The sequence below is a fragment of the Ambystoma mexicanum genome, chromosome 2q (assembly GCF_040938575.1).
Source record: "Ambystoma mexicanum isolate Mex_15411 chromosome 2q, UKY_AmexF1_1, whole genome shotgun sequence".
In the NCBI taxonomy this organism is placed as follows: domain Eukaryota; kingdom Metazoa; phylum Chordata; class Amphibia; order Caudata; family Ambystomatidae; genus Ambystoma; species Ambystoma mexicanum.
The window spans coordinates 790555386-790580189 of NC_090924.1; the positions used below are offsets into that span (position 1 = coordinate 790555386).

The 24804-nt window shown below is 49.2% G+C and overlaps 1 protein-coding gene across 3 annotated transcripts in view; it reads left to right on the forward strand.

Moving 5' to 3' along the window:
- Nucleotides 1-10746: 10746 nt before the first annotated feature.
- Nucleotides 10747-24804, forward strand: part of PFKP (phosphofructokinase, platelet) — an 882344-nt gene continuing 868286 nt past the window's right edge. The window contains exon 1 of one of the 3 annotated variants that reach the window (XM_069648018.1): nt 10747-11170. In XM_069648018.1, the coding sequence (XP_069504119.1) occupies nt 11083-11170 (88 nt within the window). In that variant the 5' untranslated portion in view covers nt 10747-11082. The remainder of the gene's footprint in view (nt 11171-24804) is intronic. The other 2 variants (XM_069648019.1, XM_069648020.1) reach the window with 2 other exon arrangements.

The following is a 24804-nucleotide window of genomic DNA, read 5'->3' on the forward strand; positions in this document are numbered from 1 at the left end:
CTTCATCCAATTCTTTGATTCTGAAAAAGAGGTTAGGCCCCTTTTTACTCAGTGCAGAAGAAAGTGTCCCCTCCTTCTCAATAGATGTTATTGAGTTTGATTTTGTTAGAAATTTGGGCATTCGAGTTTTAAATTTCATCTCTGATATCTCCTTGTGTGATAGCTGGTTAGGAGTGTCTGTCAGGCCGATTCATGTAATTCCTCTCAAAAGTGTCGCACGCGGCTGGTGCACAGCGTGCCCGTGCGAATGTGTGCGCAAGCCGCATGCGATAAAATCAATTCCCGCGCACAGCGTATTCATGGATTCTTGCCTCCAAAAGCAGACGTGGCGCAGAGTGGCGCAGCGACCCTGCAGCAGCGCCAGTTACGCCCCCAAGAACGCCCTCGCGCAAGGAAAAGCCATCAAGATCGCAAAACCATCGCAAAGGGCTGCGCCAACACTGTACCAGTTTACCGGATTGGCAAAAGCGGGGAACGCGTATTACGGGCGTCGGGAACACGCGTGCGCGAGAAGATTCACACGCGATCGGGCCAGGGGGAGCGTGTGCGTGTATATCAGGGGTGCGCGAGAAGTTCTACATGCGAATGGCCTGGGTGCGTGTATTTCAGGGGTGCGCGGGAAGTTCCACACGCGATTGCCCTGGGCGCGTGTATTTCAGGGGTGCGCGGGAAGTTTCACACGCGATTGGGCTGCGTGCGTGTATTTCAGGGGTGCGCGGGAACTCCCACACGCGATTGCCCTGGGCGCGTGTATTTCAGGGGTGCGCGAGAACTCCCACACGCGATTGCCCTGGGCGCGTGTATTTCAGGGGTGCGCGAGAACTCCCACACGCGATTGCCCTGGGCGCGTGTATTTCAGGGGTGCGCGGGAAGTTTCACACGCGATTGGGCTGCGTGCGTGTATTTCAGGGGTGCGCGGGAAGTTTCACACGCGATTGGGCTGCGTGCGCGTATTTCAGGGGTGCGCGGGAAGTTTCACACGCGATTGGGCTGCGTGCGCGTATTTCAGGGGTGCGCGGGAAGTTTCACACGCGATTGCGCTGCGTGCGGGTATTTCAGGGGTGCGCGGGAAGTTTCACACGCGATTGGGCTGTCTGCGTGTATTTCAGGGGTGGGAAGTTTCACACGCAACTGGGCTGCGTGCGGGTATTTCAGGGGTGCGCGGGAAGTTTTACACGCTCGCCTACAACACGTATTCATGGAAACGAACGTGGCCAATCCGGAAACACGTACGCCAGCAGGAAGTAGGCGTACGTCCACCCGCACAGCATAAAAGTGCACGCAAACAACAAACAAGCTCAGACGCCAGGATGAACATAACGTTCCTAGCAGCAGTGGCCGTGGGATACCGCAGGAGGAGGAGGAGGATAGTCTGGGCCAGAATTTTTACACCCAGAACCAGCCTTTTTGGGATGCCTGATGACCATGTGTATGGGAGGTACAGGTTTCCACCTCACATAATACTCGACCTGGTCAGTGAGTGGGAGGATGACCTCACATCAACCACCCTGTGCTCCCAAGCACTCAGCTCCCTGGAGAAGGTCCTCAATGTACTGCACTTCCTGGCCACTGGATCATTTCAGCGGACAAGTGCCATAGTGGGGGGGGGTGTCACAGGCCACGCAGTCACGCTGCCTACACCAGGTCTTGGCCATCATCACTGCACGCCCATCAGTCCGCAGGCACATATACCTGCCCAGAACACCTGCAGAAAGGCAGGCTGTTGCCCAGGACTTCTACAGGGTGGCACAATTCCCCAAAGTGCTAGGTGCCATTGATTGCACCCATGTGGCTCTACGTCCCCCCAGGGCAACTGAGCACATCTATAGAAACCGCAAGCACTGGCATTCCATCAACGCCCAGGTAGTATGTGATGCCAAGGGAATCATCACCTCAGTATACGCCAACTATCCAGGCTCCACCCACGACAGTTTCATCTACAGAATGTCTACCCTAAACCGGGACATAGAAGCTGGGCGGCATGGCGATACATGGCTGCTCGGTGAGTGTAAATGCCACTGCGCATGCATGCATGTCAGATACTGAGTAATGTCACAACCCCACTGATGATACCCATCACCACCTCCCCAGGGGACAGTGCCTACCCTCTCAGTACCCACATGATGACGCCAATTCGGAACCCCACCACGCCACCCCAGGTAAGATACAACACAGCCCACATTGCAACCCGGGGCATCGTGGAGCGCACATTCGGAGTGCTCAAGTCGCGCTTCCGCTCCCTTGACCGTTCTGGCGGGCAGCTGTTATACGCTCCCCCAGTAGTGTGCAGGATCATAGTGGCAGCATGTGTCCTGAACAACGTTGCAAAACGCCGGGGACTGGCCGTGGACATGGTGGTGCCCCCACATCCCCAACCACATGCATGCCCACTGCGCATGGGAGGGGAAAGGGCACGGGGTGAGGCCGCCCGTACGCAGCTCGTGGCTAATTACTTCACATAAAATCACACCCCTGTGGAGTGCACACAGCCCTGGCACATACCAGTTGACAATCAATGATGATTGTTACTGACAATTATGATGTGTCAATGGACAGTCAACTGTCACAACCATACCAGCCTGAGATTGTACATCTGGAAGTGTTCCATTGTGTGCTTCCCTACCTACACAAACAGCACCAATGCTGTGTTCAAAATACACACTTCTATGCTGCTAAAATCATTACCCCCTTGCAAGACACAACATGACAACAGTGCCATGTCACCCAACCCCTCCACAGCACCGCCACCCAACACACCATGGCATGACATGCCATGTGAGAGCAAACAAAGTCATCCCCCAAACATGACACGTGTCACAAAGTACAGTGTCCCTAATGGAAACTGGCCACACACAATATGCCCACATAAATTTAGAAACAACAACACACATGACCAAATACTTACCACAATACAATCGACATAGCATAAACATGACAGTACTAAGGCAAAGGACACGTAGCCTTACAACATGAGAATGCCAGCACATCCACCACCTCCAACTGTACAGTGTTGTTGTCACGCACATCTGGAAGTCCACTGCTCACAACATTAGCTCCATCTCCAAAGTGGACGGCCTTGTGAAGACATGAGGAATGAACCTGCAAATTAGGAGGGAGACATGGATGCACAAGCACACATCAATACACCATGCAGTGCACAATACAACAATATGCACTAGGAATGTATACACAGTATTGACTACAGACTGCCCACACAGCTCATGGGAGTCCAACGTCACTGTTTAATTCACTGTCACTTGGGCACACCCTTTGCAAGCACATGGAAACGGGAAGCAGGAGGGGTGTGTGTCTCACTGACCCAAGCATCTAACCCAAACTCAGGACAAGCCTGCATGTGCCCAGCCGGAATACAGTGGATGCCCACGGGAGCCACACAAGGCAACACACTGCAACAAAAAATCAAAAATCAAAAATGGCCATGTGTGGGCCAGTGGGGGTGGGGGAGGCCACCCAGGAGGTCCGAGGACAGGGTGCCCACCAACAGCCACCTGCGTGAATGTTGCGGAAAAAAAACACCTCCATGGGCTCATGGCCTGCACGGCTACTAAATAGTGGGAGATTCACTGCTGGATTCGCTCTCCTCAACCTCTGCTGCTGCTGCCACAGGAGGTGGTGGTGCCATGGGAGGCAGCCCATGCAATGCCCTAGTTTGGTCCTCCATGGCAGCAAGCATGCGGGTCTGGAAGGCCTCGTTCTGGAGGGATATGGTGCGGAGATCCCCATGCAACACCCGACGTGTTGCCCGGACCTCCGCCCGAGTTGCCTGCATCTCTGCTGAGAGCGTACGGGTGACGCGCTCCAGCAGCTGTTCCGTCCTGGTGACAGTGGAAGCCTCAAGGTCCACAAGAGTCTGCCTGAGGTGCCGGACCTCTCCCCTCAGGGCTTCCCTCTGTCCCTGGGCATCTATAGAAATTGATTCCCTCAGATTGTCCAGGGCCGCCTGTCTGTCCCTGTTGGACGCCAACATGCCCTCCCTGACTGATTGGCAAATGGAGTCTGTTGCCTGCTGTAGTAGTTCCATCTGCCTTTCTGGGGGGACAATGGAAGTGGCCACCCTCTCCATGGCTTGAGCAATAATTTCGGATGATGCTGCCTGTTGGTTGGCCATACCGTAAATGGATTGCTCCCATGTGGTATTGCCTGGTGGCGGACGGCCACCGCGTTGGCGGGCACCACACCTGTCTGGGGCAAGGCGAACTGCGCCTTGCTGTGTCGGCACTGCCTGAGGCTGCAGGACTGCATTTCCCCTCTGAACTGCTGGCCCAGGAACAGGATCAGATGTTGCGGAGTGTGGCCCTGCATCCGTAACCACAACAGGCGCACCTACCAACACTGACATCCCCATAGTGGGCTCTACCCCTGGTGCAGGTGGGTCGGACAGAAAAGTATCCCTTCCATGAACACAAACCTGCGAATCCACATAGGCCTCATCCGAATCAACACCTGAAAAGAGTTCTGGGGAGGTACAGCCAGGGACACCCCGGGACAGTATGGCCTGCAGCAAGAGAGGGTTCTCCCCCACCACCAAACCACGTCCCCCACTGGTGCCTGGTCGTGCTTCAGATCCCTCCTGGGCCTGCACCATCTCCTCTCCCTCAGCAGCATCAGGTGCGTCATCCTCTGCAAAAACAAGAAAGACAAAAAATGGAAACAGGCATTAGCACCATGGCACACTATTAGGCCAGACAAGCTCCAGTACCAGTACTTGATTTACACATGTCCCACATGACTATAACCCTCCCATGCATGCACTGTCCATGAGTTGGAAGGGGAGGAAAATGTCAGACACTGATGACACCAAGATGGGAGAGCAACACATCAGCTGCATGCTGGCTAGCAGTGCCATCACACATTGGCCTGTGAGTGGCATGTCCAATACACATACATGACACATGCCATCACACAGATGGCATGTACCATGGGCATGTCATATATGTGACAATCGTGCAGAGTGATGCGCAGTAGAACCAGGTGAATTCCTACAATCAGCCTGAATGAACACAGCTAAATACGGAACAATGTGGTAGCAAGATGCCACTTCAAGGGCAACTGGCGCAATGTAGTGCAAAATGCCTACTGTGGCCAGAAGGGATACTGTAATACCAAATCCCGGGGCGCAGAATGCATTGGATGAAGCACATGGGTGGGACAAAACACTCAGGCACACACACCCTGACCTGGCACTCAACCAGTACCCCTCCCACAAACTACATACACATGGATCACACACACATGCATGTGCACTCACCAGACAATGCCTCGTAATCTGGCAGTTCTCCCACACCTTGGATCTGCTCCTCTGTGACGTAGGTCCCAGCAACATGCTCATGTAGAGTGAGTTCTATGTCCTCTTGTGGAGACCCACCTCCAGTCACCAGAGTTGCGGCATGACTTGAGGTCAGCTTTTTCTTTGCCCTAAGCTTAAGGTCGTTCCAGCGCTTGTAGCACTCAACAGCTGTGCGCCTCATAAACCCAAGGGCACTTATGCTGTCCGCGATGGACTGCCAGTGTGCCTGACGTCGAGCAGGTGTAATCCTACACCCTGAAGTGACCAACATTTCGGCGACATGTTCGGACACATACTGCACAAGTGCATCCAGTTCGGCATCATTGAAGCTAGGCTTCCTTGGCGTGCCGGACGGTGTAGCCGTGTCGGGGTCATCAGCCTGTACTGGACGAGCACTCTTCCTCTTTCTTTTTGTGGGTGGTGGGGATCCGGAGTGCCCTACGCTGCTCTGGACACTAGAGGCAGGAGCACCGGTGGACTGTGTAGTAGTAGTGTGCGATGGCACACTGACCACATGACTTTCTGCAGGCATTAGCTGAAGTGTGATGATGGCAGGGGGAACCTCAGTCTGATGTACCGGGACAAACACTGTCCTTGCTGGGGGAGTCAGAGCTGGGGTGGACGGAGCTGCAGCTGCCCCTGCAGCCTCCCCACCCCGCCTACTCGGGGCAGCAGATGACATGGCTGCCCCTGTACCACGTGGCCTGGTGACACTGGCTTGCGTCGCCACCCGTGGCCTAGACTTGGCGACCTGGAAGTCAGCCTGGGAGTCACCCTGTGCTAGGTCAGGTGCCACAACGGGCCGGTCCAACAAGGGCTGAGCAGGGATGGTGTCAGCCACGTTTCCCTCAACCATGGGGGGGGGATGTGTGTCCCTGACTGGTCCTCCACACGTGGGGGGCTTGGGGGAGTCTGCAAATCCACGTCCCCTACCGCGCCCACCACGCCCACCTCTTGAGGCTCGGCCACCTTTGCCACCCTTACCACTTGCTCGCCTCCCAGCCATGGCACTGATGGAGTTGTGCGTATGGGAGTTGCAGTGGACAATTGTCCTGGGCAATTGGGGGTCAAAGGGGTAGGGTACTAGATGGAATTCGTACCCAAGTGCTCTAGCAAGGCTGTATGTAACCCCTGGGGAAAGATGACGGGTCAGGCAACGCACAGGCACCCCTAAAACAGAAAATGACGTGCACGCGACCCCTCGTAGACCACGTGCGTGGGAAAAGGAACCTGCACTACGCTGTGGCACCCAGAAACACAAAAATGAACGTATGCGTCTCACACGCAGCCTACAATGACCTCTGAAGGGGTACGCTACACACGGGGCTAGCACAGTTGGTAAATACGTGCGCGACTCACCGTCTGCCTGGGAAAAGAGCGTGAAAAATACGCGCGTGTGCGCGTTGGCAACACCCCCGCCACAAGAAGAATTGTGCACTGTCTGAGGAGACAGGACAAAAGGAGAAGTCAACGCTGTTTGAGGAAACAGGTCGAAGAGAAAATCAGAAAAATACTGACAGAGGTAACAGGGAGTACGAACTAGAAACGCTGTGAAGTAAATCGCGTGTGAACCGACAAGAAGTACAGATTTCACCCACTCGCTCTCCACGGGAAGCACGTACAAGGAAATGACGTACTACACGCACCTTTTAAACCACACCACACGTCCAACGTCACTTCCGCGTATACGCACTGAGGCACTATCCTCCAATCACGCGGGCTGACACTCGGATGTGCAGTTTTTAGTCTTGTAACATTCCCCCGGGTACAGGGACACGCCCGCGCGTGTCACGTCACAGACGCGCCTGAGCTGTCAGGGCCTTTGGTCCAATGGAATCGCGTACACAGGCCAATCGCGTGTGGAACTTCTCGCACACCCCTGAAGTACACGTGCCCAGGCCAATCGCGTGTGAAACTTCACGCGCACCCCTGAAATACACGCGCCCAGGACAATCGCGTGTGAAAACACCCGCGAGCCCCTGAAATACACGCACCCAGGCCAATAGCGTGTGAACCTTCTCGCGCACCCCTGAAATACACGCGCCCAGGACAATCGCGTGTGAAAACACCCGCGAGCCCCTGAAATACACGCACCCAGGCCAATCGCGTGTGAAACTTCTCGCGCACCCCTGAAATACACGCGCCCAGGACAATTGCATGTGAAAACACCCGCGAGCCCCTGAAATACACGTACCCAGGCCAATCACGTGTGAAACTTCTCGCGCACCCCTGAAATACACGCACACGCTCCCCCAGGCCTGATCGCGTGTGGAACTTCTCGTGCACCCCTGAAATACACACGCCCAGGTCAATCGCGTGTGAAAACATGCGCGAGCCCCTGAAATACACGCGCACAGGACAATCGCGTGTGGAACTTCTCGCGCACCCCTGAAATACACGCACACGCTCCCCCAGGCCCGATCGCGTGTGGAACTTCTCGCGCACCCCTGAAATACACGCGCCCAGGACAATCGCGTGTGAAAACACGCGCAAGCCCCTGAAATACACGCACCCAGGCCAATCGCGTGTGAAACTTCTCGCGCACCCCTGAAATACACGCGCACAGGACAATCGCATGTGGAACTTCTCGCGCACCCCTGAAATACACGCACACGCTCCCCCAGGCCCGATCGCGTGTGGAACTTCTCGCGCACCCCTGAAATACACGCACACGCTCCCCCAGGCCCGATCGCGTGTGGAACTTCTCGCGCACCCCTGAAATACACACGCACAGGACAATCGCGTGTGGAACTTCTCGCGCACCCCTGAAATACACGCACACGCTCCTCCAGGCCCGATCGCGTGTGAAACTTCTCGCGCACCCCTGGAATACACGCACACGCTCCCCCAGGCCCGATCGCGTGTGTTACTTCTCGCGCGTGTAGAACTTTGGCGACATTTTTTTCCTGCGCAGGGACGCTACCGCCTGCTTTCGTGTGGCGGACATGTATGGGCCTGTGCGCGTCTTTGGCCGTGTGCTGTTTTTCCCTATTCGATTCCATGAATACGTGTTGTAGGCGAGCGTGTGGGCGTTCTGCGCACTTGCCTCCTGTACTTCCCCCGTGACGCCCACATTTTCACGAGTTGTTCCCCATTCTGCGTGTAACGCACCGTGTTACGCCTACTTTTGTTATGTGCGCCACGCTATGTGCGAATTCGCTGTGGCCTTATCGCCCGGCGTTCGATGACCTGTGCGCCAGCGTGCGCCAGCGTGCGCCGCGCACTTTTTCAGCGCACATCCCACATTTTGCACGTGCACGGACTTCCATGAATAGATGTGCAATGTTTTCTGTGCGATAATCGTACTTGCACTGCGATAATCGCACTTGCACTGCGATTTTCGCTATTTCACTGCGAATCGCACGTTTTTGCACCCGTGCGCCGTTTTTTCGGCGCACGTTGATTCCATGAATCGGCCTGTTTATCTTTAGGCTCGGTTTAGATCTTGTTGGGAGTCGATAGTTCGGTCGTCTGAGTAGATGAAAGTGGAGTGAAAGAGAAAGCCCAGAGAGTGGTGCAAAGTGGAGAAAAATGGAAATTAAAAAAAAAAGAAAAATGGAAACCCAGTGAATGGAAAAAGGAGAAAGAAAAAACTGAAAACGTGAAAAAAGGTGGAGGAGGGGAACACAAAATGGGAGAATGGGCTGAGAAACTGCCCAGATTCTGCAAGGGTGTTATTTTCTGATACCTTCCCCTCTGGTCCATTTTGGGCCCTAGTTACTAGCTAGACACCCTAATCCCTTTTGCACTTCAATAACATACCCTTTACAAAATCATTGTGTTTTTAATGACCTTTTCTCCCCTCCTCTCATTACCCAGAGTGCTACGTATTGCTATTTGTGCCTAGAAACACTTCTGTACAAGAACATTATAAATGACATATCATATCATATTCTGTTTCCTTTCTACAGGGGTGGGTTTTTGTAGATTTTCTAGCTAGTTATTAGTGCATATGGTGTGTTCAATTAAAGTATATATATATTTGTATAGAAGCTTGATTGGACATTCCTTTATGTTGGACTGTTATACTTTGCTGTTTGGGTTGCTAGTGTTGCACATTCACACACCACTTGAGAGTATTTATCTTCCCACACCAAATGCCTTATATCTCTTAACTGTGCCTATTTTACCTTTATGATTGGGTTCCTTCTTGGTTTGTAGAAGTATGAGGGTTCACTGTGTGCTTTAGCCTCTGATCCTCCCTGTACTCCTACAGAGCAGATGTCAATTCGTCACACCTTTCTACTACCAGGGATTGATTTATTGAGCTCTGTTTCTCTGACATTACAAGGTTGCCTGTTCGGCAAACTACGAGTTCTGCGAGCGGGTGCCTTTCAGCCCGTCAGGTCTGGCTGGCAGACGGAACGGCACCCGCTCGCAGACCTTTACGGATGCATCAGCACCATTTATGAAAGGTGCCAGTGCATCAGTCCTCCCCACTCCCATTGAGTCCAATGGGACGCGAATGGGGAGTAATATTTTCCGGCACCCGGCAATGAGGAATTACCTGGACTGCCAGGGCTGTAATGCCCCGGTAAGTCCCCATTCCCAAGCGCTGGAAAAAAAATGACTCCGGCGGCAGCCGTGCTGTTTTTACCGGCGCAGCTACCGCCGGATTCATAATGAGGCCTATATAAACATGATTTTATAGCGTTTAATATTTCTTAAAAACTGTAAGGTACTTCAATAACAACAACAAATGCAATAATGCAATATCTGGTGGATGACAGTCCTTATATGTTTGCTATTGTCACACACGTTTTGCTAGTGTCCACACATTTTATCTAAAACGGTGCGAGGCAGAAGCAGGGAGTGGGGGACGCTAATAGGAAAAACACGTTTCTTATTGAACACATCAGAGGGTGGGTGGTTTGCAACTGTCCCATATCTGAAGGCAGAAATTAAGTGCTGCACGGAACTATGATGGGTAAATGATAAACTAGGTCAATTCTGAATATGTGATTATGTATCTGTTTTTCGTTCTCATATTTTGGGATTGAATTGTGTAATTTGTAATGAAAAAAAAGTATATAATTTGAAATGCGGGGGTTAAAGTTTATGGACGCCTTGATACAATACTATTTTGGTGGGCGAGTTATAATATCAAAAGGAAATAAGGGTTTGAGGTGCCTAGATAATTAAAATATAACTTATCTAGTATACATATTGTCCTTCATGTCCGGACTGAGACTGTCTGATGACTGGAATAGTTTACACTCCCAGCTTTCTCTCTCCTCCTCCTTCCCGTAACACTCCTTCCTCCTCCTTCCCCGTAACAATCTGTATAACCTGTAGTCTAGTTACCAAGAAGCGCACCAACATTCTAACTGCTACAGCCTAGCCTCACAGCCTACCTCGTACCTGACCCCGCCTCCCGCTCGGCGATTGGTTACTGTACCACGTCTGCACAGTTGAGATTCGACCTGTGTCCTGTCGTCACACAGAGAGGGGTCTCTGGATGTGAGGGGGCGGGGCTCTGGTCCGGGTTGGTTGGCTGGCCGGGAGCTGTCACTGAAATGCAGGGGAGGCGGAGGGGGCGCGGGGTCGGACGTTGCTGAGGGGAGGGAAAGGAAGGCAGCGCATCCTCGTCCCCACTCCTAGCTGCGCTGCTCCCTGAGCCCAGGGTTCTTTCCTCTCCCCAAGTCCGAGCGGCGCTGCAGGCGTCATCCCCGGTGGATGTGCATTACTTAGAGGGGTTCACAAATTCCAGTTTATATTTGATACTGTAATTTTCTATTTAGTCACCCCCGGGGAAGGGCAGACCCGCAGCAGAAATGGCGCAGCCTGACAAGAAGTTTTTCGAGAATCTCTCGGGCTCCGGTAAAGCCATCGGAGTGCTGACCAGCGGAGGGGATGCACAAGGTAATAGGGTGCAAGAGGTCTGGGGATGGAGGCTCCCCTAGTTTTCTCTTCTGATTAATGCTGTGCCCACGGCGGAGGTGGGGTGGGCCTTGTCTTCACACCTGAGTCTGCCCCGGTCCGTTTAGGGCTGGGAGCAGCCGCCACTTGGGCAACCACCAAACAAATGTATGCAATTATGTTTTATTATTAGCGCGAGGTCGTTTAGGAATACACCCATCGAGCAAACAGTTGTTTACAGAAAATACATAACCGGTGCCTGTGAGAAACTGCAGGCTTATTACAACCCAAGGTCGAGAGGAAAAGCTGTCGGCGAATGTGCACATGCAATGGGGGAAATGTAAGGTATGGCCATCCTAATGGATGAGGGAATGCAGTCTGTCCGCATCCCTTGGGTGGGTGGGGTGACTCGCCCCACACTAACAGCTGTGGTGGAGATATCGCTATATATGCTTAAGATATAGGCGAATGGGCTTTAGTCACGCACAGACCTAAGCCAGGAGAAAAGGAACTCTAATGTGTCCGTGAGCGTAGAGATTTGTAGCCCTTAGGAGAATTATCTTTGGTTACTTTCCCATAGATTCCCCGATTGGGCCTGACCCATGGAAAGTTTTCCTATGGGATTGCACCATTATAAAACACGTCCATGAATCAGGCCCTTAAGTCTGTTGTTAGGCATAAATACACAAAGTGGCTTGCTAGTGGGATGTATGGCGAGATGTAGCCACTGGTTACACATGCCCGGCGTCGGTATGTTCTGAGGGATGTGTCACATTTATTTCGAAAGATACCATACCCATATGTAACATCTGGTTAGCAGCAGTGTACACCCTGACCCCACATGCTTTTCAGGGTGCAAAGCCAGGTGTATACCATGTGTGGGTAGTGATACCAGCTTTATGAGCGGCTGTGGATTTATATAACCAGTCGTAGTTTGTGGTTAGGCATACTTACCCTGAGTTTACCCTTAGCAAACCACATGTCACCGGTGCATGGGATGATTTTAGCCTTCAGGATACTCACCCCACTTCAGGGGCGAGTCTCCGCCGGGTTTAGGGTGCACACTTATAGACTTCCCTCTCGCAGATTTACCGAGCGGTCATGGATTTGGATATACGCTGAGTTTGCCCGAGCGCGGGGTGCATATCCAGATTCAGCCTGCGATTAGAAATACGTAGCTGCGCTTCAGTTATTGATACGTGAAGGGTATTGGTGTGCGCGGGGGCGCCGAGGGCCCACGACCTCCACTGCTGTTGCTATGGAGATGACGGGCTATTTTTTGCTTGGCAATGTCTGAAGCCCTCATACGTTGGGCACCTGTGGGTGGAATGACATACATCGAGTATATGTGTCACTGCTTCCTCGACGTTGCCTGAGCCTGGGATTGCACGGGCGGATTACGGCACTTCCGGATTCCAGGAACGAGCCCTGCTCAGTGCTCACCTACGTGTTCTAGAGATGGGCCATTCCATTTTACGCACCTCTTTCTGGCAATCCGCTCCCCTGGTGTCGAGGGGGAAGAGGGAACAGGCTCGGCCAGTAAAGGGGCTGGACATGCAGAGCGGCGATGCTCGCAGCTGCAATGCGGGTTTCTTTTCTTGCACGTACAGTTACAGCGTGCGGCTGAGTCGCAGACTACCACATCCGCCTTTAGTTTGAATCACTGAGGGGTTAGTCAGACCTTAAATGGAGCCGGCCGGCGGAGAGACGGGGTGGGCAAAGTAAAATGGAGACCACCAGAGCACATAGTGCGCCCCCAGCCTCCCGTGGGTGCTCTATTACCCGCCCTCGGCACCAAAAGCTGCCTCCGCCATTGCCACCACAGCCTGCAGCCTAACATGTATGAGATATGAGTATTTAATACCCACCAGCTCCCGCAGATGAGTGCCTTCGTGTACGTGCTGTACGTGGAGTGTGTGTTACTGTAACTTGCAAGGATACTCTGTGACCACAAGAAAGTCACGGCGTTCTGGTGCCCACCGTATATGCATGATTTGATGTATTCCTGTAATCTTTGAGGACAGATAGGTCTTTACGTGTGGACAAGTGTGTCGCTGATCAAGATATCTATGACGGACGGATAGTATGCATGAATTCAGAACTCACCGAAAATCTTTGAGAGGCGCTTGTGAGGGGTACACCCTTAGAGTGATTTGGGATAGACAAGCGTTTTGATGGGTTGGGGTCGGCACCTACACGATTTGGCGTGGGTGAATGGGCATGGGTGGTCGAGCGTGAGGTGGTGTGCAGTTGAGTAAAGTGGATTTGAACCTGCATCTTAAATTGTGGCAGTGCTGTCTTTCTTTAACAGTAGAGATGCGAGGAGTGGCTCCACTCCCCAGTAATTCTGCAGTCACACTCATAAAATAGCGAGTCGCCTCGTAGCCAGCCGCTCCCAAACTGCCCACACACCCACCTGCCCCCTCTCAGTAATGACATCGTTAGTGTGGCGCTATTTAGAAGAGCCCGGATTCGGTAGAAATCTATTCTTCGGGCACCGAGTGCTCAAGATCAACCTCCAGCACCTACGGTGCACTGGGTTGGTCATCACAGTCACATATTGCGCGTTGTTTTTCAGCACGTCCACTGCAAATCATCTAACAGACAAATGTTTTGAGGTTTTGGCTGAAGAAGACAGAGGATACTGCTGGTAGTATATACACTAAGAGCAGCATACCTCCTAGCACTTTGCTAATGGTAAACAAGGGGCCTAAAGTAGCCTTTTCTGCTAAGGAGCTATCCATTCTCTAGTTACTCCACCATGATATGATATGATATGATATGGCATTTGTAACGCGCCTATACACAAGTGGTGGTAAGTGTTTTAAACTTTCACTGTCCCACATAAACCAATGATGGGTCCCTCACTCAAGCCGCATAATGTCTGTCTTTGTGCACAACTCTGCTAGATATGGGCCATTCTCTTGCCATCAGAGATGCTAGATATGTGCATGTCCCACTTATGCCTAGGGACATCCTTTAATGGGCAGATTGTACGATGGCCATTCGTCGCTGTGTGTGTGTGTGTGTGCTTCCCAGCCTATGCCAGTTACAGCTGAACCCCTGGCATAGCATGCATTTGTTTAAATATGTGAAATATGTTTGTCTCCCGCTCATCCAGTGGGTGCGGAATATGCCTCTCACAAACCGCTCAAACTCTTAAATCTGGTGTCCCCACTTCATAACACCTCTACCTCGATCATCTTACTTGTGGTGTATCGATCGCCCTATTAACCATGAGTCATCCCCTTTTCACAAGGTTTGTTTAAAGATTATAGCTTTATATATGCCTCTTTCCCAACCTAGTTGAACAATGCGAGCTTGTGTCCGTCTCAGGTCAGGTGTCAATAAATCGGCGCATGTTTCATCGGCCCAGGTTGTGGTTGGGGATACCCCTCCCGTTAGAACACGTCAGTCTTTTTTTGTCTCACTTATGATGAGGGAGGGTGGGAGGTACTAGGGAACCTCTTTTCCTCTATACCAGGTGTGTCTTGTGCCCATTCTTCATGCTCGGGGGCATTCGCTCGATCGTTCTGATAAGCCACCCCCTCCTGTACTGCAGCATTCCTGTGATAGCCGGCTACACCCCAAGGCCAATACAGGGCGGTCTCCTATCCGCGCCTCCCCGCTCTGGCAGAGAGAAAAGAGTCCCTCACACTCTTCTCAGCGGGTATAGTGGCCTCCATTATCTCCTCTTTTACACGGAGGTTGGCACACCCTGCCCAGCAGTTCCCCCGTCTTCTTTTGGACATGGTGGCACATACTGCCCCCTCCGCCCAGTGGGCACAGACACGGCTCCCTCTCCCCTCTGCCTCCCCGTGTGTACGTGATCCGCTGCAAGTCTCTGCAGCTCCCTCTGCCCTACGTCACGGCGCAGGGAGGAGGCGGCAGCAGCATCTCCTCCAAGGGCAGAGGCAGCAGAGCGCGAGCCTCCTGGCAGAGGAGCCCCTGCCTTCAGTGTTGCTCGTCATCTGTGGGCGATGCCGTGCACTGATCGGGGCAGAAACCACGCAGAGCCACCAGAATACACACAGAGATGGCCTGCAAGAAGACATCAGAGAGCCCAGGCGGCCGAGCGCAGCACTGCATACCCTATCCCTTCAATTCGCTCCCTTTGCCCCTCCCCAATTCACCTGATGTTCCCAAAGCAGCACTTTCCAGCGACTTGTTCAAGTTTCTTCCAGCCTCAATCATAATTCTCTCATTCATCCACCAGTGAAGGGGGTGACCTTGAAGGGATTTGAAGGTGAGGCCTTCAATGTAAGAACACAAAATTGGAGAAATAGCAACATCCCTACATTTAAGCCGTCACCACCCAGGACGGATGGTAGCCCGTCATGCACCAGGTGATGCAGTTATATATACTCATCGATTTAGTCAGGTCTCTGATGTGTACCGTGACCTTGCAGAGATCTGAAGCAGAGCTAAGTCTGCACAGGAGCGGGTCTGTCAGGTTCCACGCAGCCTTTATTAAGAGGCCAGTCAACAGTTTACAGTTAGAGAGACAGTGGGTCATGCACAAGAGGAGAAGCCGGGGAAATCCCCCTAATCTCTCGGGCCAGAGATGTAAGTCATGTTCTGGGTCGAAAGGCCAGCGTGGGCTCTGGCGAAGGGCAGGTCAGACATGCATCAAAGGGTGACAGGACCGCTGAGTGCAGTATTTCGGATGGACTGACACTAGCCGGCTGATGTATGGTGAACAGGGGACTTCCTTACCGACCCTAACCTCTGAAAGGCCTTAGGGGTACGAAATGCGCAGCCAAATGGGAGCCAGGGCCTTACCGTAACCCACCGGCCTGTCAAGAACACCACAAGCCACTCCGGGATCCTGTCTATCCAGTCCAGACCATAAGTGGCGAGTGACGCAGCCCAGCGATGGATGGAAGCTTGCCTCAGAGCCAGCGCAGACCGTTTGACCTCCCAAGGTCAACTTTGCTGCTGCAGTAACTGGTGGCTTTTTATAGAAAATAGATTGTACACTGAGCGGGGCTGAGAAGACACGGCAGCGCACACAGACATCTATTTGTGAGCAAGGATTCTAATGAGGACAGAATCTACCGGCCCCTAATCGCCATATAATCGCTGTGCTGTATATATAGTAGTCATCGATTGCCAAGTCCAGGGATGTACGCAACGTTATCATTGATTGACGTAGTTCCAGTCTGTGAAACTTCGTTTGTGTCTTGGTGGTACATACCGCTCTGTCGCTATTCACATTATTTTCTGACTATAGAACTTTCCCTAAACGGTGCGCTATTCAGCCCCACCCGTGTTAAATCATCCTGTAAAAGAGCCAGCTAGCACCTCACTGCCTCCCAGGTTAAAACTCAGCAATACCCGCTTGCCTGTCGCTATCTTCGCGCTACATACGCGGGAACACCTCATGTAGTCTGTGGCCTGTAAGCGCTTCTTCAAGGAGCATAGGGTTGTGCAAGTGACATATTGTTAAACACATCAAATAATGTGCCACTGTACGATTTCGAAATCAAATTCCATCCACGCGAAATCACCCAAAAGGACGGTCTGCTCCCTGTGTGGCCATATCAGGGCCACTTTCCGCAAACCCTGTGCAATAGTACGTGTTGGCTACCATGCCATTCGGATGTGTGCTATACGCGCCCAGATACCCTTGGGTCGGGTGTGCCATACAAAAAACAAACAAACGAACTCCTCCCTGGATAGCAGAGATAGATGGCCCCGTGGACGGATACCTCTACTGCAGCTATTTTTCTCCCATGAAAATTAGAACAGCCTGCCAGTTCTTGGGATTAAAATACTTGCGCTGAACGCATTCACAATGCTTGTGATCATACATGTTGAAACACTGCAAGTACATGACAGTAAATTGTGATAATCGTATTGGTATCCAATCGCCCAAGGTCGGACTTGGCCATAAAATTGTCTCGGGCACCAATGAAAAAGTGACTCAGAAGTTGCAAATGGCTATTCGTTTCTTTTGTGATACTGTTTGAATAGCACCCAAGGGGGAGTATTTTGATGAAGTGTGATGTAAATTGTGAATTTTAGAGAATATTTATTCAGCAATACTGGTCAAAACTACTAGCCGCATAGTGAAGTAACTCCTCAAACTGGCCCACATTGGCCAAAAAAGGTGGCACACTTTGACCCAGAAAACTGGCTCACGACAACATGTTGTGTTTTTGGTTCGGCCATGGGCATATTGCCCTATAGGCCAGCCCGAGCCTGCAATCACCCAAGCACATGGTCATCCAGTGCAAAACCACCTGAGCTACATGCCTGGTAAGGCATGCCATGGCCTGCACCTTTCTCGATACTCGCACCCTCAGTTCAGGGAAACCCACACGGTATAACCTGCAGGTTCTTGCAGGGCCATCTTAAGCACTTTTGCAGCCCTGGGCACAGACGTCTTTTGGGCCCCCCTCCAAACCAAAAAAATGAAGTGATTCAAAATAAGCATGTTTACTCCCTTTAAGTCCTATTACCCTCTTCATTCTTGCTCTAATCAGAATGATAAACAAGTAGTATTTGAAGGCCAACATTAGCAGTCTACAAAGAAGCTACTTCTGTTCTAGTATAGATACAGGAGACTTTTTATCAATAACATCCAGGAAGGTATGTAGTATTAATGCAGCACCGTATGGAAAAGGTACATGTAACCCAGAATAGAGAACTCACATTATCTGCCTTACAGAATGCAAAGTGCTCAACCATTGATAGAGGAGTCAAATTGGAAGAAAGGAGAAAGCTGTGATGTGCACCAATCCTGCAATTCCTGCATTAGAACGCTTTTTTTTCCAGTTCTCACCATGAACACAAATAATCTAATTTTATAAAAGTGACTTGGAAAGTAAACAAGTCACATTACCAAACATGACAATTTGTAAAAAAAAATATTATAGAAGTGTGTTACTCAAAATGGGAATGATTCTAGCTTCATTCACTCCATCATCAAGGGAAGTTTATAAGCACCAGCAAACCAATTGATATGATTTAACAGATTTCATCTGGGGTTGTCTTTTTTATTTTAAAGCATTAAATACTTCCCAAAAATTGATTTGTGAAATTGTAATTTATAAATCTGCAGAAAAATCTTTGACTTTTGTAATAAAGCAAACCGTTTTTTTGTGTCAAATGAGCAGACCTTAAAATATGCTTGCCCGAGGCCTGCAACATCTGGTCGCTCTCGCCTGTTTACCACTCCTTCCACTCAAATGGCCTGCATAAGAAAAAACATCAACTAATGGTCAGTGTTCGCTGTTCCTCTACTTTTTTTTAAAATTAAGATTTACTGTTCCTATACTTTTATTTTAAAAAGAAACCATTCTGCAATGGAAGTGTAGGAAGAAGATTAAGCTTGCACTGCAGTGCACTGAACGTTCCCTTAAACAGCAGGTGCATTTGTTTGGGGGGTTATATTGGCGTTGGATGGAGCTTTGCGATGGGATTTGTGGGGTGTGTGGGCACGCAAGCATGGAACATAGTTCCACTATTTCTTTTCATACACTTCGACCACTGGTAATGGGCTAAACGATGCCACCAGCATGTGAGAAGGCAAACATCACAGAAGGCAGCACAGTAATGTAAAAGATATTACATGATTTGACTAGGATCACTGTATCGTCTACGGGCAAAGCCAGGATACAAGCATGAACGCTTTGGTTCCACAGTCTTGAATTTGGATACTTATTCACCACTTGGTCTAAATACTTATGCTCATCACTGGAGGCGATTGCCTAGGTTTGACAACACCTCATCTGAACAAACCAATTTCTAGACCGTCATCATACACATATGTCTGCAATGAGTGCTCACCACACTGAGCTAACTTCTGAGCCATTTTGGCACTCAATATATCAATATGCATTTCAACTTTGGCTATTGTACATGATCAGCATATTTCCCTCAGGAAGGAAAGAATGCTACACGAGTTGTGCATAAGGAACACACATACGATATATACCACAGTGAACACAGGAAGCATTACATAATTAATTGATCAAGACAGTATGTACTTGTCAAATCAAAAAGGCAATCGTTTTAGAGCATCATCAGCATGCCATCAAATATCATGACCTGACCTGGTGAACAATGGAATCTTACTTTTTAGATCTGGCAGCCTTGTGGGCCCCCCTCCAAGTGCCCCATTTGCCCTCCCATAAAAACGTCTCTGGGTTCTTGGGCAATATTAACAGCGCCAATAAAACAGAATTCGGCTCTGACTGGAAACAGCCGGACAAACTTGCTTTTATCCAGGCTGCAACTCTTACGTTGTATTGTGTCTTTAAGTGGGGGTTGCAGGCCTGGAATCCAGGGCGAAGCAGTTCCCGCGAAGGCCTCTTCCCGTGGCTGCAGACTGCAGCGTCTTCCTTTTCTAAATACGGACAAGAATTGTTGTATTCGTTTTTTTTTCACTGGCAGGGAGGAGCGCCAGGCAGGAAATGGGCTTACACACAAGCTCTACATGCTCACTTCATATCCACGACTTCTGGATTTAAGTTTGAGTTTAATATTTAGATCAGTAAAAGGTATCTTTTTACTTTTTTTGAAGTCCCACATAAATTAACAATGAACATAAACTAAAGTATGCTACTGTTTATCTAATTTGCTTTCTTTCTAGAAATAATGTAATCATGTATTATATATGTTTATTTTCTTGTTTTCGCACCACAGCACAGAAGAGACATACAAAAGTACAAGAAACACCTGCATGCTGAATGTCATGGCTGCTATGTTTCTCTTTGTAATTCAAATACACCACGAAAGGGAAACATTTCTTAAGTCTCCCAGGCTCTGGAAATAATTTCTCAGAACCAGTGGCTTCTCATCAGAAAACAGAAAAATACTGAACAATTTACTTTTCACGAGGTTAGGAACCTCACACATGGGTAATACTGAGAGTCACAAAACAGCGTTACTACAAGAAATATAATAACCCCACACCAAAAAAAACCATTATCAACATATTAGCTCAGCCATCAAGTAAAGACGCCAACCCAATATATGTGTAGAATGATATAGAAGTTGCAGACAGAAGCTGCAGTGTAATGAGGGAAGAGACACGTTTTGATTTCTTCGAAGAAGTGTGCTAGTTTGCTAATACTTCTGATGTGGTGTGTTAAACTGTTCCACAAAAGAGGGGCCGTACAAGGAGCTTCTACTGACCCATGAGTAGTTGACCTGGGGTATTTTCAATCTGATGATGGGCATAGCCATAGTATGGAACTCAATCCCTAAGGAAATAAGAATGGTGGAAGACCACCTAACTTTCAGGAAATGTTTAAAAATGTGGCAATTCAACCCACTCAGATAAACACTGACCAACCATTTAACAACCACCCCATGAACTACTCAATCCACACAAACCCTGCTTCTACAAACTGTGAACCAGAAACAAGGAAAACAAGGTACACATTGAGAAGGGAAAATAACAACATAACTACAAATACCCACAGATGACCCAAAACCCACTAACCACTTCTTCTCTCCCACACAATCCACACTCCTCACCTACAACACACACCCAGAGGGCTAGTGAATGAACCCACCAAAGTATGCAAACGGCACATCACTTTAACCAATCTACAAACCCAATCACTTCAGACAACAAACAACTCAAACACTGGATGCCGCCCGTCCGGACACAACAAGCCCAGTGCACAAAACAAATCACACCCAGAAAGCTCACATGCACAGACGCCAGTTGCTCCTGGTCTGCACGCATCATCAGATGGGCATAACATCTATCCTATCCCTCTCTCCCTTACTAACCAACCCTACCCACTTTTCCTTACGAAGCCACATGAGCGTCCAGGGACCCTGAAAATGGCAGCAGTGTGCACTATAAATCAACTTTGCATAAACATAACATAGCATAGGGACCTAGACCAGACATAACAAATTGGAATTGTACCTCGGATGGGCAGGCTTTTTGAGTATAGTGCCCTCTACCTAGGGGAGCAAACCTTAAAAGAGAAGCAGTGTGCAACTGGCAACCATTGCACTGATGGAGACAGGAATGGTGTGTTTTGACGTTTTCATTTCTAGAAACCGTCTTCCAGCATCATTCTAATTGTATTGATTGCAGATCTAGAAGCCCAAAATAACCTCTTGGTGCAAGTGCTTGTGAAAGTGCAGTTCTGCAGGAGACTGTCGGAGCAACCCGCTCTTACTACGGTGCTGACTAAATTCCTAATTACTTTAACCTGCTGCTGGAAAGAACTTCTATGAAAACATCCCCCACATGCACGGAGTGCATGCGCAGTCCAAGTGCTTGTGAAAGTGCAGTTCTGCAGTTCGGCAGCCTCGGAACTGGCGGCAAGTGCTAGCTGGATTCTTCATTGAGTCACACAAGTAAGGAGTGGGACACAGCAGAATAGCAATGCGTCCGCTTTCTTATATTCCCCACGCCCCCGTTACTGGAGGTCTAGTGAGCTTAACTTATTAAGTACATTTTGAAATCATGCCTGCACATGGTTCCGCTTTCTTATATTCCCCACGCCCCCGTTACTGGAGGTCTAGTGAGCTTAACTTATTAAGTACATTTTGAAATCATGCCTGCACATGGTTTGCAAAAGAAATATGTTAAGAAAGACAGCTGCCCAAAGACTGCTGAGCAGTATAACATCTCTGCTGATACCAACAAAGAAACAGAGACCGGAACACTAAAAATAAATGCCTACCTTGCCAAACTGCAAGATACAACTAGTAAACCTATTGTGAGTGCCAGTTCTGTTTCCCCCAAACCTGCCTCTCCGACTCCGCTCAACACAAGAAACTCAGACTCTGTTGGCATCAGAGAGGCAGCAGAAGATGTAAGGTCACTTTTGCCTACACACCATGACAAAGTGTTGCCTCCTCTTTCCCTTCTGTCTCCTATCATCAACAACAATTCTTTATTTGAGCTCTGCTACAGCTTGCAGAGGGACTCTATACAGAACAGCAAGCCTAGAGCAGAAGCAGGGCAGGTAATGCCCAACTCTAATTTTATTGAAATGAACCCTTCCACCGTAGTGCCACCCAGTCCCAGACTGAGTATATGAGCCAACCATTTCATGACTGCATTGGAGGATACGTTAACATCTAGTTTCAATGCCTCTACACCCACTCAATGCTGCTCTCATAATAACAAGCAACGCCTGTTAGCAGTGAGCGATGGTTACCATAATCAGATCTGTCATAGAATGCTTGAAACACGAATCAAATCTTCGTATTAGGCCGTACTGAAGGCTTTCTACACGACTTATGTCACAAACTGGCCTCTAGTGTCGCCAAATTCCAACTCAACCTACGGAATGCACCAGGCCACAGCAGGGCGAACCACTATGCAATAAAGATGAATTATTGGCCATTGGTTTGGAGGGAGTAGAAGGCCCCTTTGCTGGTGGGACAGAAAATTAGCTACTCAGTGACAATGTACATAGCTCCAGCCAGAAATTGATAAAGGCCACTTCAATACGGCAGAGGAGTTGCGTAATAGTGACAGACATGCAACTGTCATATCTAGAGCTAATCTCTCATAAAAAAGGCCCTCAAGGAAAGCATAATTCACTCAATGCTAAAAAAAGTTAGAGATAGAATAGGAAAATCTCTAAGCGCGATCTTGAGCATTTGTAAAAGGAAGCAGGTAAGGAGGCAAAACGGCAAAGAAGCTTTTGTGCAGGGTCTGTCTCTGATGATACAAACACTACGAATGTGGCCATACCTGCAATTAATTCTCCTTCCAAGCCCAAGAAAAAGAAGAATTATAACAAAGAAAGGGAGAAAGTGGAAAGGCCCACAAATAACATCTTGACAAATTGGCTCTCCTCTGCAAAACAAAAACAAAAAGGTGATGGCTGGAAGGCTTAGAATTATTCTTAACCTCTGGCATTGCTCTGGGCAACCCTCCAGACCATCGTTCTTCACCTGCCAAGCCATTACAGAAGGGGAAAGACCATATGCAAATCAGGCTTGGTCCTACCCCGAAAGGGGCAGTCCAGCCCAAACTGCTATGTCACATCCCTTCTGCACGAGACCACAAGCATGCCCAGACATGGATACTGTGCCTGCTGGGCTTAGAGACCCAAGCTACTCCTCACTGATGAGGCCCAACAAGGCGGAAATATGTTTGGGGATGCTTGTGGTTTATTAAAAGCATCAGACTGGGATAAATGCCATAACATCACTCACTTATCTAATTGTAACCGAACCCAAGATTGTATTCAGTATACATATTTCACAAATAGCCCTCAAAGGTTTCCGTGTCACGTTGATATGTAGGTTGTTCATACAATTTCGTTTTAATCTTCTCCCATGTAGGGCGGTTAAAGGTCCTTGAATTAAAATGGAGGTAAAGGAGCGATAATGTATCATATGCGGTATGAGTAACATGACTGAAACTTCCAAACACTTACTGACTCAATGGGCCTCATTACACGGTAGGCGGAGAACCATGGCGCTATTAGCGCCATGGTTCATGCCGGCAAAATGGTGGAAAGGGGAATTACCGCCCCATTCCAAGGTTGGCGGGGCGGTAATTCATCCTTCCACCATTGCCCTTCCTCATTCCCATTTTTGCCCCATAGGGCATAATGGGAATGGGGAAGGCGCTAATTACGGCACTGCAAATTGCGGTACCGTAATTAGCTCCCTGGGTCCCTTTGCGGGTTGGTTTTTAACGCCTGCAACAAGCAGGCGTTAAATTCCCCAACCCGCAAAGGGACCTCGTAGTAAGGCGGTAAGGATTTACCGGTAAAATATCGGTACCGGTAAACCCTTACCGCCTACCGTGTAATGAGGCCCAATGTGTGGGCCTAATTGAAATCAGAATTCTATATCTTGGCTAGTTTCTCCAAACAATTGAACATCGGGAAACGTATGACTTCTGGATTCACTGTCTTTTGAGCAGATATACGCCTGTAACGATTGCATTGAAGTATTTGTGGAAATTCATAATTGGGAACCTGTTGACAAAAGAATGTAGGTCCCTTTTACAACTGAATTGATAACATTGTTAGAATTGATCGATGCCATAGAGAAGCACTTTAGATGAGACAGGATAATGTACAAAAGGGACATCTTCTTTTATAAATATAAGGTAACGTTTAGATTTGAATGTTTCTGGCTAGACAATTTGTATTTTGAATTTCCCATTCTGAATGTTGTATTTTGTGCTATCTCGAAATTGTGTTATTGTATTTGTGTCTATTCTTGTATGCCATTTTTGGTGAATGTGTAACAAGTTATTAATGAACTGTGTTACACTAAAAATAAGCCCCTTTGTAGTAGTCTGTGAAGGACAAAATGGTAGCTTTCACTGTTGTTATCTGTTGAGGGGATGAGAAATAATAGTTCGATCTTAGTTATTACTTAGCCTCTAATTAGCCAATGCCAAGAGGCATGGCTTTAGCTTCTGTCCTCATACAGAAGATGGCCGACTAAATGCATCTGGCTTGTGGTGTCATCAGCATATATATAAAAGACAAGGTCAGATTAATTAATTAAGTTTGCCAGTTAGGTCATAAATATGGTAAATAGTAATCACTGAGGATCTCCATACTGAGCCTTTTGTAGGCGCATTCAGATGCTGATTTACCACAGATTGTTTCCTATTAACGGAAATGGTTCGATCCAGTCCAAGGCATTGGGCCTCATTACGACCCAGGCGGTAAGTTACC